Here is a 14,390-nt window from a genome sequence, read left to right as displayed (position 1 = left end):
CAGTTGATAAAGTTTAAGGGAATTGGGGGATTCTCAGATTCCATAATAGGTTAAGTACCAACTATGTCTGTGTATTTTGTGAGTGACTGCAGTATGTTTGAATAATGTCTCACAGCTGTTTCTTTGAAGCAAGATAATGGTTAAAGTTCACCCAGATCCACATAAAATGTCTGCTGGCTTTTCACACCTTTTAGTTTTGACAAAAGGCAGTACCGGATGGATATTAGACAGGACATTCCTTTCTTAATTAATGCTTAAATTTGATGGAGGTTCTTATTTTTGTAATTAAGTTGTGGCTCCAACAAACCAGGTAGGACATTCCTTTCTTTAATTAAAGTGGCTGGAATGTCTATCAAACTGATTGTTCTTTTGTATCAATAGTCCATTGACTTGGCTGGAATGGTTATCAAACTGATTGTTCTTTTGTATCAATAGTCCATTGACTTGGCTGGAATGGTTAACTGATTGTTCTTTTGTACCGGTGGCCTTATAAATTGTAACAATTCTGATGTCAGGCAGTGAACTTGTTAAACCGCCGGAGGGATGAAAATGCTTCTCTCCTGATGTCGGGACCAAGTTCACTCGCCGGCTGAGCTCGAAGAAATAAATGGGTGAAAAGATAAGTAACAATCTTTTGTGCTGTGGTTATTTGGTCAGGCGTTTTTTAAGTTTACACAGTCTGGTGCCCCTCACAATGTAATGGTTTAGTTGGCATCCTGGCCATTTGGCCTCTGAATTGTTGATGGTCATCCTACATGGTTTTCTGCGGGCAAGCCCCATTGCAAGTGACCAGGCATCAGCTTCACCACAACACAGCTGAGAGCTCATTAGGCAGGTAAATGCATGTGAAAGGTGGTTTGCAAATTGGCCAGACCTTTGGGCTTGAAGAGCCACTCTCAGCTTGGAGCAAAAAAGTGTGGGCCAGAAGTGTTGTAACTATGAGTAGTTCTGCTGTAATGTAAATTGTTTGCATAGCGCAGATTGGATACAATGTGACTGGTGAATTGGAGAACACTTCATATTACACGGCCCTAAACCACTTTTTCCCATTGTCACAAATGTTTTTATAATGTGATTTCTGGTACAAGAAATTGCAGAGAGTTGTGGACACTACCGAGTCTACCAGCAAAATCAGCTTCCCCTCCAAGGACTCCATCTACACTTCCTGCTACCTTGGGAAAGCAGCCTTCATAATCAAGGACTCCTCTCATCCCCATCATTCTCTCTTCTCTCCAATTCCTGTCAGACAGAAGAGACAAAAGCTTGAGAACACATACCACCACAATCAAGGACAGCTTCTATCCCACTGTTAACTGAGTTTTAAATGGACCTCTCGTATGTCAAAGATGAATTCTTGATTTCTCAGTCTTCCTCGTCATGGCCCTTGCATGTAATTTTCTTGCACTCTTCCAATCCTTGTGCAGCATAATATAGGTACAGGAACCTTGAATAAATATTTTTGGAAACATTTCTGCAGTTTAATGACTATCAGAACACACTGAAATCTAAATATTCCTGCCTGTAGTATATATAAAAATAACTAAAGTGCCTAGTGGCAGTGTGAGTGAATTTTCTTGGGGGAAAAGTTGAGGGTAATGGATCAGAGCACCACTGACACTGGGCCAATGTGTTCTAGATGGAAATCACTGTAAGCATTTCTGAACTTTATCTGCTATTCTTTTCTTCAAGGTACAAGCTTTGCAGGCAATAACTACTGTCGCACCACCCAACGTGACACCAACCACATCCGCTGCACAGACTGAACCCCCAGTTACATCAAGCAACACTCCTTCCAGTGCTAGTGTTGGACAACTGGTCAACAGTATGTATTAGACAAAATAAATCAAAATCTTTTGGTACTAAGTGTACACAGTTGTTTCATTAATGAATTAGTAATTCACAAGTTATCTTTTTTATAGTGAGCATCTATATACCAATAATTATAGTTATTTAGATCTTCTAAAGTCTTATATGCATTGTTAGGTATGGCACAGTATTTTTGCACATAAGCAGATGATTTGACCTAGTAGGTTGAGTGCTCCAGGTGAGCCTTCTCCCGAACCTCTCCACATAAATCAATATGTCCTTCTGATTCTTTCTCAGTCATGAGCTCCCCCCTTGAATACATTTTTACAATTCGTCTTAACAAGTCCAGGAACTAGATCTGTATTCAGTCTAAGAAGCTTCTTCTGAATTCCCTATTTGGATTTATTAGTAACCATCTCAGAACTGTGTTCCAAGCGTTATCCAACCAAGTTGTTTCACTGGTTTAAAGTAACTTCTCTGCTTTTCAATTGTCAAGAAATAAACCTTAGTGCTTTCCTTGCTATTTTATTGGCCTTTTGGCTTACCGTGTCTATGCTGCCCATTGCACCTATCTACATGAATCAAGGTCAAAGTTGAGTTTATTGTCATATGCAAAAGTACATGTATGCACATGTAATGTAATCTCATTTGCCCCTAGTATGTCTGTAACTGTTTATGCTTTGACAGTTTAAGTACTTGTCTAGATGCTTCTTAAATGTCAAGAGAGCCTCAGCATTCACCTTCTATGTCCAACCACACCCTGTGCATTGAAAATGCTCCTCAAATTCCCTCTAAGCCTCCTATCCCTCACCTTAAGCCTCTATTCAAAACACCCCACCATGCAGAATTTCATAATACGGAGTCTCCACAAACACTAACCTCTGATGGTTCCTGATACAGCCTTGATGCTCAATACATGATCCGAGGAGGGTAATGGTTCAGTTTTCACCAGGGACCAGAATTAAAATTTTCAGCAAAGAATTTGGCTGGGACCAAACAAGATCAAAAGAGGAATCTCAGTTATGGAGCTATTTTATTTTTTCTCTCACAATGGAATCCCATCTGGAATATTTTCTCAACCAATATCACTGAAAACAGATCATCTGGTCGTAGAGTTAACAGCAGAGAAACTGGCCCTTTGGCCCACCGTGTCCACCAAACTCACTTACCAGCAGGTTGTCCGCAACCTTCCATGCCTTGGCTATTCAAGTGCTTGTCCAGATACTATTTGAATGTTGTAGGAGTCTCTGCCTCTGCCGCCCCCTCAGGCAGTCCTTCTAACATTGCTGATTGTGGTAGCTAGGTGTGCAAAAATTTAGTGCTACATTTTCCACATTACAACAGGACTATACTTAAGTTACTCATTGGCTATAAAACATTTTGCCATACTCTGGACTTGTAAAAAGTGCTGAATAAATGCAAGTTATTGTTTTCTGTTATCTTAGAGCCTCAAAATGCACCCACTGAGATCGATGGAATAAATCTAGAAGAAATACGTGAATTTGCCAAGAATTTTAAGATCCGTCGACTATCTCTTGGGCTGACACAGACACAGGTTGGACAGGCACTAAGTGCAGCGGAGGGGCCAGCCTACAGCCAGTCAGCCATTTGCAGGTAACAGAACACCACATCACAGTACAGGCCCTTTGGTCTACAATGTTGTGCCAACCTTTTGACCTAGTCCAAGATCAATCTAACCCTTCCCTCCCACATAGCCCTTCATTTTTTCCTTTCATCCATGTGCCTCTGTAAGACTATTAAATGTCCCTACTGTATCTGCCTTGACCACCACCTTGGCAGCACATTCCACATACTCACCACTCTCTGTGTTTAAAATACCTCTGATATCCTCCCTCATACTTTCCTCAAATCACTGTAAAATTATGCCCCCCTCGTATTAGCCACTCAGCTCAAAATAATATCTAGCATGAGGAACAAAGATATCTATTGCAAGGATAAAATGAAAACATTGAAAATCTGGAAATTCTAAATTAAAAACAGGATAGGCTGAAAATACATGACAAGCTAGAAATTTGAAAGCAAAATTATAGGATTTTTTCTTCCATTGGATGTTTTCATCAGAGCTGGATGCTTCTCTACTAAACTGCTACTTCAACCTAGCCTCAAGCCATAGAAAGCCATACAGATCAGCAAGGTTTCCCACCTATTTGATTTGATAAAGTTTTATTCTTCTTGAGCAGTAATTCAGGATTAAGGATGAGTTACTTCCACTCCAGTCCTGGGGTAACTGATGAGTCTTGTTGGCTTCTCCATAGATCGGGCAGGAGGTGTGTGACATGGTGCTTGGGTAGTTTGTGAGGTGGTGCACTCCTTCCACCACTTACGCAGGGTCTGCATGTGTTCTTGATGCACTGACTCAACATTCCCAATCCTATTCCGAACATTCCTCATTTGGAATGGTCATGGGCCAAAGATTACTATGAGTCAGGGAGTACAGTGTATTTCTTAAAGGAAGCATTAAGCACATCCTTGAATCTTTCCCTTTGTCCACCTGCTGATCTCTTCCCATGACAGAGCTCTCTTCTTCCCTATCCCATGAGGCAGAAGATACAAAAGCCTGAAAGTACGTACCACCAGGCTCAAGGATAACTCTGATCCCACTGTTATAAGGCTATTGAACAGCCTTACGTCTTATTGTCTACCTGCACTGCATTTTCTCGTACACTTTATTCTGCATTCTGTTATTCTTTTCCTTTGTGTCCTTCAATGCACTGTTGTAATGAAATGATTTGTGTCAACGGCACAGACAGCACCGAAGGTCAGGATTGAACCCAGGTTACTGAAGCTGTGAGACAACAGCTCTAAGAGTTGAATCATTGTGTGTGTGATCTAACAAATTGGATGTCTAAGAATGACATAAGTCACCCGCGGCTGGCATTCTGCTATTGTCCTTGCTGATACCTGTCAGCCAACTCGCTCAGGTTGCATTAGCACATGACAAAGCCGAATCTAGAATTACACAGGGTCATCTTTCAGGGCCATCTGCAATCCTACCACTGCAAGCATGCAAACTAACACCAGCCTGGTTGCAACACTGAGTACCAGCAATAGGAAGGACAAAGCTATTTATCCTCGTGTGTATGTTTTGCCAGTAAATACGATCATGGTCTGTGACATAGCTCCATATTCATAAACCTTAATACCTTAGATTTTTAAAAATTTATCAATGGTTTGAAAGCAAGATAGTGTGTGATTTAGAGGGTACTCTGTGTAGCTATGCGGTTGCTGTTTTTGTCCACCTGGGTGGTAAAAATCTTGGGTTATCCAGATGCTCTCAAGGAAGCCTTGCTGAATTGCTGCCTTGGAAATTAATCACACATAAATTGGACATGTGGGGAGTGAAACCCCTTACAGTTCTTTATGATGTTGCATCATTTATTGAAGGCCTTAAAGCATTCTGGGAGAAATATATTATCTCTTACACAATTGAGAAGCCTGCAATGTCAGCTAAGTGCTGTGTCCAAGCTACCTGTTGCCTTACCCTAAGTACAGTGGACCTATCCTTCCTGATGCATCAGTGGGAAGTGTATTGAGAGATACTTTAATGTCCACAGATCCAGCCTGACAAAAATCCAAGGCAAAAATACTTAGAGCCACAGGCAGAGGAATCCACGCACAGCTTTGTGGCTGCAACCCAGGCGTTCAGCATATCTCAGTCATTACCTTGGAAAACCTAAATCTACTCAGACGTTGCTTCAAAGACAACTGCATGTGTAAAATATGCCCTCTGAAAGACTCCACCATAATAGGCTCTCCTGACCAGAACTCTTCCACTCCTGCCATTTCTGGCAGTCTTCAAGTCCACCCCTCTTCCCTATCCTGCTGTAAGTTCAGTGGTACAGCCAAAAAGTTCCTATTTTTCCTGGCCATAGCAATCATTTCAGATTCCAGCTGACCCTGAGTCACAGCATTCAGCAGGAATTTCACTTACTCCAATGATTTACTCAAATGTATTTCTATTAAATGTCCTGATAAATTACCAACAAACCTGCAAGTTATTGGGGATCCCTTTAAATAACACAGTTGAGGAGGTGTGGTCTCTTCTGAGAGCTGAGCACCATTTTGTTTGTTGGTGATAAACACAGCCTAATATTGCAACCCTATCATCAAATCAGTGTTGTAGTGTTGCATGGGGACTGATGTCATTGACTGCCTTCTCAACATCAGCCTGGACACATGACAGACATCTATCCTGACTGGTTGTTGCATCATGATCTGGTACAGCAATTCCAATGCACAGAAATACAAGAAGTTTCAGAGAGCTGTGTATTCAGCCCAGTCCATCACAGTCACAGCCCTCCCCACCATCAGTAGTATCAACAGGAAATACTACTGTATCTCAAGAAGCAACATCTATCATCAAAGATCCCCACTATCTGGGTCATGGCCTCTTCTCACTGCAACCCATACAGAAGCCTGAAGTCCCACACCACCAAGTTCAGAAACAGCTACTTTCCAATGGTTCCATTAGGTTCTTGAACTGACCTGCACATCCCTAACCCTGTATCAGCAATGGAACATTATGGATGTCTTCTTGCACTACCAAGTCTCTGATTGTGTCTTTATTTTTGCACGAAATTCTTGTTTTGAGTCTATTTTTCTCTACCACTGTCTTTGCTGCCCTGTATAATTTGTGTATAATTCATGTTCTGTGCATTACCTATGTGTCTCTGATGCTGCAAGCAAGATTTTCACTGTACCTGTACCTCACCACACTTGTGCACATGGCAATAAATGTGACTTGAATTGATGCTGCCCAATTTTAATAGCACTAAAAAATATGTTGATGTTGGCATTAAAATTACTTAGCTGTTTGAAAGGGGTTAAACCTGACAGCTTTAGTAGAGAAGTATCAGTTTCTGCTCTTCCTTCCTTAAATGGAAAGAGATACATGGAATAGTAAATCTATTTTGTGGCTGGTGATTTATAATTTTGCACCATTACTGAAATGAATCTCAAAATATTTTGCTTTATTGTGTTCAGGCCCTCCTTCCTTTTTGTAGAACCTGTTTGTAAAATGATCAAGTTATATTTGGAAGGAATCTGAAATGGATGACTAATCTATAATTATCAAGCTAAATGTACAATACTTTGCCTAACATTAAATAGATATATGGTGTGGCAACAGGCCATTTGGCCCAACCAACCGGTCTAAGCTGACACTTATGCTGAACTCATGACTCTCCTTTGCTCAGTATCTCAAAGTTGAAAGTTCAAAGTATATTTATTAGTAAAGTATGTATACATTAAGGAACCTTGAGATTCGTCTGCTTACAGGCAGCCACAAAACAAAAACCCCAAAAGAACCCATTTAAAAAAAGAAGACCGTCAAACATCCAATGTGCAGAGAGGAAAAAAAAACACATAGTGCCCATAAAAAATAAAAGAACCCACACATTAAAAAAAAAGACCGTCAAACACCCAATGTGCAGAGAGAGAGAGAAAAAAACACAAGGAAATAGCACTCTGAACTGGAGTCTGCAAGATAGTCTATTATAGTACAGTGCAGAACTGAGTAAACCTCATGGAGCAGCGATCTGAACTGGCTTATCCCTTGCCTCGGGCCCGGACACACTGACCCTGGTGATAAAAGGACCTTGATTGCCTCTTTGTGCATTATCACCGAAGTTCTGATGGGATTGGCATGCCATTGAACAACTAATGGTTAGTTAGTTGTTCACAGACCTGTTTAGTGTGAGTGTTAGAGTTTCCGTATGCACTCCTCATCTGCTTGAACGGCGCACATACACCATTGCCAATACAGCATAGTCGCAAATGTGAGGGTATCTGCTTGAAAATATGATATACTTTTGCAGTTTGACCCATTGGAAGAAATGCATGAATACCAACATTCGGACCAATAGAACTCAAAGCAAAGAAATATCATTTTTACAAAAAACTTGTGAAAACTTAAAAGAACAAAAAAGAAATAATACACAAGAATAAGCCTACAACAGTTTATTTAATCTCACCTTTCTCTTTACATAAATTTTCACTTTTTAGTTGACATTCTGGTGGCACCAAATAGTTATTATATAAGCCACCTATCACATCCCAGCCTCTGTCACTATCTTCAGCTTTCCCTCCTTCACTTGAATCCATTTGCCAGTCGATCTCTCCTCACCTGGATCCATCTATCATATGCCAACTCTTGTCACTCCACTTTCAGCAGCTTTTATTTGTCGTAGGTTCCAGCATCAACAGTCTTTTGTGTCTTCATTTATTTTATAAGACTGAGATTTGGATGTAGTGTTCTAGTGATAAAAGGACATTGAAGGCATTATTGGTATACCCATTTTTTGCATATTTTCAAAAAGTTCTGCCATAAATAACTACATATCATCTAATTTGAGAGAATGAGCAGTTTGGTACAAAGGACCAGCTTTTGCTATGTTACCTGTTGGCACAGAGCTACACAGAACATTTCCTCTGCTAGGCTGAAATAACAAGAGGAAAATAAAATACCTTGGCCCCATCATTTAATTTCGCCAGTGCTATTAGTCCACAACCTCCTGAGCACTAAATAGGTGATCAGGATGAAAAGGAACATTTAAGTGTTAAGTTTCTTTAGAGACAATTAGTAAGCTCTGCACCCATAATCATAGTGCTGTTTTGTATCCTGCTAGGTTTGAGAAATTGGATATCACTCCTAAAAGTGCACAGAAGATCAAGCCAGTGCTTGAAAGATGGCTAACAGAAGCAGAGGTGCGACATCGTGCTGGCATACAGAACCTCACCGAGTTTGTTGGTAGTGAACCTTCAAAGAAACGTAAGCGGCGCACATCTTTCACACCACAGGCCCTGGAAATCCTAAACATCCATTTTGAGAAGAACACCCACCCCACTGGTCAGGAAATGACAGAGATAGCTGAGCAGCTGAATTATGACCGAGAGGTGGTTAGAGTATGGTTCTGCAACAAGCGCCAGACTTTAAAGAACACCATCAAGAGATTGCAGCAGAATGACTCGACGGAATCAGGTTCAGCCGAACGATTATCAGACTCCAAAGTAAACGTTGCTGGAACGGGCTGATGTGCAGAAGATTCTTTCAGTGAGTTGTTGCAAAGTTTTTACAAATAGTACAATGAGGATCATTTACAGGGTAAGGGCAAAGCTGAGAACCACAGATTCCTGCCCCCATTCTCCCCACTAAAACATACTTGAGTGTATGACTACACAGATGGAGCCATTATAATCTAGTTGTATGATAACAAAGAGTAGTGTATAAAATTCAGCAGAAGTCATTTTGTAGCTCCCAGATTCCCTTGGATCAAATGTCACAATTAGTTATAATGGCCCTCCTTCTGCATTTTGTTACTTTGACTTTGTGGTCATATCTGATTTACTATCAGTGAGAACGTACATCTATTAATACTACTTTTAGGGATAAATGCTGTATAAAATAATACATAAGAGAATGTTAAATATTTTAATCCAACTTTCCCAAGGGCAGCAAGTTTACAGAAAGGTTTGATCCTTGCTGTGTGCCAAGTTATCTTATCACAACTAGGGGTGACACAAGTATCTTGAGAATCCTTGAGTGAAAGCTGGGTGGGAAGAAAATGAATCTCAAATGAAGTTATTTGGGACTTCTGTTACTAAGGCATCATTATATGGACCATGACCCAGGTCCATTATGGGGACCTGGGTCATGCTGAATATGTGTGGCAGTCAGCTGTTAAGGGAACTAGGCGCACTTCTGGTCTTATAATCTACTGACATTCAGGCTTCGATTTTAAGCCCACCAAACAGGGTCAAGTGAGAGGAAGTAGCAATCATGCCTCAAACCACTTTATTTTCAGTTACCACAATACAAACAGATGCAAGCATCAGGCAAGTAAGTCTCTCTCTGTGGTGAGATATGAGGTCCCTGCTTACCAGTAAATTGAGGTCCCATGATGGATGCAGTTTGGAATCTGATGTAATTTTAACTATACTGGAAGCTTCCTCCAGACTGGCAGGATCATAAGGGAAGCTAGGCAAGGTTGACTGATAAACAGATTCCTGAAAGTAAAGGGGATGCAGTTTGCTGCTCTTTCTGTTCATTATGGTTTGGGATTCATTGTGATCACTGTTATCTTTAGACTTCATAGTTCTGTGTACCACACTACAGGAAGTATGTTCACTTTCACTTACTATTTTTTCAGGATGTTGTCATCATTGGCTATCCCAGCATTTATTGCCCATCCCTAGCTGCCCTTGAGAAGGTAGGGTGAGCCCTTGAACCACTGCAGTCCTCTGGTGAAGGTGCTCCCATGGTGCTGTTGGGGGGGAAGGGGAGGTTTCAGGGTTTAGACCCACTAGTGATTTAATTCCAAGTCAGGATGGACTTGGAAGGGAACCTGCAGGTGGTGGTGTTCCCATGTGCCTGCTGTATTTTGAAGAATATTTACCAAAGTATCAGTGAAGCTCATCTTGGGTGTTGCAGTGGCCATGATTTATTGGCATGAAGAGGAGGAAAAGAAACAGTAGCAGCAAAATCAGAAAAGAACCATTGGATGTTCAACAAAAGAGGAGAAATTAATCTATAAGACCCTTTCTATAAGAGCTGTCCAGAATAAGCTTCTATGACCCATCTAAAGACCAGTGCCTTCTGTGTGAATATCTCATTTGAGCTATGAGACTCATTCAGAACTGGTTTACTGCCTTCAACAAGATACCACTTCACTGTCTACTAGTTCTCTTAAGTCCATTTCTGTGTGATAGTGTGCCCCAGGAAGAATGAGTAATGACAAGAAATCATCTTTGTCTGAGGCTTATAATGTTCATCTGAGATCCCTGAGGGAAAAAAAGAAGCCGGAGATGCACTTGAGGTAACTGGCATGTAAATGTTCACATGAAACAATTAACTAAGGCCGATATGTTGAAGAAGGCTGAAGGCAGTTATGTAATTTTTAAAATATATCTAAGTAGGAAGAGTGTAATAATCGCAACTTGCTGGGCTACTCATTAGTGGCATGGCTAATGCCTTCTAATTCTCTTTAAATAACTTTTGTGTCCAAAGAATTGTTCCCTTTTGACTAATCTTTTCTTGCCCTGAATTAGGTATTTCATGTCTTTTGATCTCTTTAGCATTCACTACACCATTTTTAATCTCCTTCTTATTTACACCAGTACTATCAACTAATAATTTAGAAATCTTATTAAGTAACTCAACAAATGAATTCCTACTCTTAGCATCACACTTATCGATAAGTAGTGCAATTTCTTTGATAAGTTGCAGTGAACAGATTTCGCATTTCTAAAGACATCCTCTGCCTTATCCAAATCTAGCTGGAGGGATGGCACAGTTACCCTGATTGAACCAAGCACCTCAGCACCACTATCAGTGACAATCTCATCATTTTTCGTGACTTCACCATTGTCCTCCCCATTCTCATCTTCACCAACATCCTCATTGACAATTCTACCAAACAGGACCACTTGCCTTTTCATAATCCAGTGCACCTTATGTCAGGTATCTATTTGTTTGTCTTTGAGGACATCTCCATAACTATCAACATATTAGTATTTCATTGTCTGGCAGAATTCTGAACTTTCAACTATCCAAAGACATCTTTATTGGTCCAAACTGATGCCAATCTTCCATTCCTATTGTTGCCCTGTACCTCTCTGAGAAAAGGCAAAGTTCTAAAAGTATCATTTATTTTCCATCCCTAATTGCCTTTGAAAAGGTGGGGGTGAGCTGCCTTCTTGAACTGCTACAATCCTTCTGGTGAAGATGTTCCCACAGTGCTGCTGGGGGGTGGGGGGGAGTTTGTTAGTTCCAGGGTCTTAGACCTAGTGACAATGAAGGAACAGAGACATATTTCCAAGAAAAAGTGGTGTGTGACTTCAAGTTAAACTCGGAAGTAGTATTGTTCCTTTATGCCTGGTACCCTTGTCTTTTATTGGTTGTGGATTTGGGACTTGGCATTACACAGTGATACAGTATGGAAACAAGCCTTTCAGGTAAACTTTTCAATACTGACCAAGGGGCTTTGCTGAGTTCATTCCACTTGCCTGCAATAGGACCTTATCCCTCTAATCTTTTCCTTATAACTTTTTGGCTTTTATATTTTGTGTCCCACATCATAAAGGCAAGTTGTCCTCTGCCTTCTTTGGAAGTAATCCATGGTGTCCAGACCATTGCTTAACAATAGTCCACATAAACACAGTCTAGTCCCTCGATTTATCATATTACTTAGATGACAACATTCTTCCAGGGATATCCTCTCCAACCACTGTCTATCAATATAACCCTTAAATGTATTCAACAACTGAGTATTCACTGTCCTCTGGGGCAGATGGCTTCAACAATTTATAACCATCTGGGTGAAGATATTTCTCCTTAGGTTAAACTGTTATAACTGACCCTTTATCTTAAGACTATGCCTCTTGGTTTTCTTGTCATCTTCACACCACCTCCTCGGTTAATTCATCTCAGAATCTTTTAAGGTGAAAAAGTGAGGTGAGCAGGTGCAGAAAGTGAGGGCAACAGGTGGTGCTGTTTACCATTCCAACTGATGTGGATATTGATCCAATGTTATGTTTTTTGTGAAATGTGCAGGGGGTATAGTAGAATGAAAGCAAACAAGCAAGATGATGCCTGGCTTGCTGTGTTCCACCAGCATTTTGTGTATGTTGCTATTCCTTAGCAGGAGTTGGGCAAGGAACATTTCATCCCTCTTTCCACAGCATCCAGAATCTCAAAGTTGCACTCTTATGCTGAAAGCCTCTGCTATCTTTATCTGTGACTTCCTTGTGCTGAGAAAGTTCTTCTTCCCACAGCAGCCAACAATGTACTGGAAGAACTCTGCACCTTCTGTGGGAGAAAATGAATTGTCGGTGTTTCAGGCTGAAGCCTTGTCAACCAGCCTCAATGCAAGGTTTTGACCTAAAACATCAACAGTTCCTCCACCCCATCCCCATCCGCTCCCACAGATGCTGCCTGATCTGCTGAATTCTTCCAGCAGTTTATGAGTTGCTCTAGATTCCAGCATCTACAGTTTCTTGTGTCTCGCTTCTTCCCATATATGAGCAGCAACAAATCCTTCCTGGTCTTCACTTCATCGAGGATGACCAGCAAAGCATTCAACAAACTGGGGTGATATATTACCTCTCTTTGTAACAACATTACTAATTTCTTCATTTTCTTTGCAGTTGTTGAATAATTTTCTCTCAGTGTTACTTACAGAGGTGGAGTTAGCCTTTAATATAATGACCAGGAAATTGGTCTGTTAGCTTCTATTGCATAGAGCAACGTCCTTAAGCATATATAAGACCACAAGATATAGGAGCAGAATTAGGCCATTTGGCCCATCAAGTCTGCTCTGCCATTTCATCATGGCTGATCCATTTTTCCTCTCAGCCCCAATCTCCTGCCTTCTCCCTGTATCCCTTCATGTCCTGACCAATCAAGAATCTATCAACCTCTCCCTTAAATATACATAAAGACCTGGCCTCCACAGCTGCCTGTGGTAATGAATTCCACAGATCATTACTAATGCCTCCATGATCACTTCAGCCACCTCTTTCAGAACCCTAGAATGTACACCATCTGGTCCTGGTGACTTACCTACCTTCAGACCTTTCAGTTTCCCAAGAACCTTCTCTCTAGCTATGGTAACCTCACATACTTCATGCCCCCGACATCTGGAATTTCCACCGTATAGCTAGTGTCTTCCACGGTGAAGACTGATGCAAAATAGTTATTCAGTTCATCCGCTATTTCTTTGTCCCTCGTTGCTACCACTCCAGCATCATTCTCCAGTGGTTTAATATCTACTCTCACTTCTCTTTTACACTTTATGTATCTGAAGAAACTTTTGGTATCCTCTTTAATATTACTGGCTTGCTTACCTTCATATTCTATCTTTACCTTCTTAATGACCTTTTAGTTGCCTTGTCATGTATCTATTTATTTCCTTCATTGTTCTGAGATGTTGCACTTGTTTATGAACTCTCACAGGCCCGACCCAGAGCAGAAACTCATTCACTACAATCTGTTGCTCAACACTCACTACAGTGGATTTTGGCATTGGTATGTGAGGTATTCTATAATTTGGCAAACTGTCCATTTCTTAGATTTTTATTTGCATTGCCTTTAATGTCAAGCTACTATCACCCAATTTCTAATTTCATACTAAGACAAGATCTGCCCAGTATTGAGAAGCTTTGGAAACACTTTCAATATGTGCAGTTGTTTTTCTGTGGTGTAATAGGTAGAGGATGGATCCCTTAACATTGAATCTTTTATTGTTTCTGGTACAAGTACAATATTAGGTACTTGATGGCAGGCTTACTGGATTCATATTGACCCTTCGTTATTGGAGCTCATCTTTTCTGTAGGCAGAAACCGGTCCAACTGTGCAAACTGGCCCACATTGGGAAAGTAGAATCATCATAAGATCTGCCCTTCCCTACTCCATAAATATTATCCCTAGCCTTCCCTATTTTAAATTAAAATAACTGGTCTGCATAAACAGAGCAACACACATAAAATGCTGGTAGAGCGCAGCAGGTAGTCTATTTTTTTCTATATACATCATCAAGTTGCTGGAGTCTATGCATTTGTCAAGTAT

At 40.7% G+C, this 14,390-nt stretch overlaps 1 protein-coding gene across 1 annotated transcript in view; it reads left to right on the top strand.

Moving 5' to 3' along the window:
• pou6f1 (POU class 6 homeobox 1) overlaps positions 1-14,390 on the top strand; it is an 85,943-nt gene that overhangs the window by 61,004 nt on the left and 10,549 nt on the right. The window contains exons 10-12 of the mRNA XM_073071123.1: positions 1,690-1,822; positions 3,252-3,420; positions 8,454-8,878. Coding sequence (XP_072927224.1) covers positions 1,690-1,822; positions 3,252-3,420; positions 8,454-8,859 — 708 coding nt within the window. The 3' untranslated portion in view covers positions 8,860-8,878. The remainder of the gene's footprint in view (positions 1-1,689; positions 1,823-3,251; positions 3,421-8,453; positions 8,879-14,390) is intronic.

The sequence above is a fragment of the Hemitrygon akajei genome, chromosome 18 (assembly GCF_048418815.1).
Source record: "Hemitrygon akajei chromosome 18, sHemAka1.3, whole genome shotgun sequence".
NCBI lineage: Eukaryota > Metazoa > Chordata > Chondrichthyes > Myliobatiformes > Dasyatidae > Hemitrygon > Hemitrygon akajei.
The sequence above is the reverse complement of the archived record's forward strand: the minus strand, read 5'-3'. Positions and strand labels throughout refer to the sequence as shown.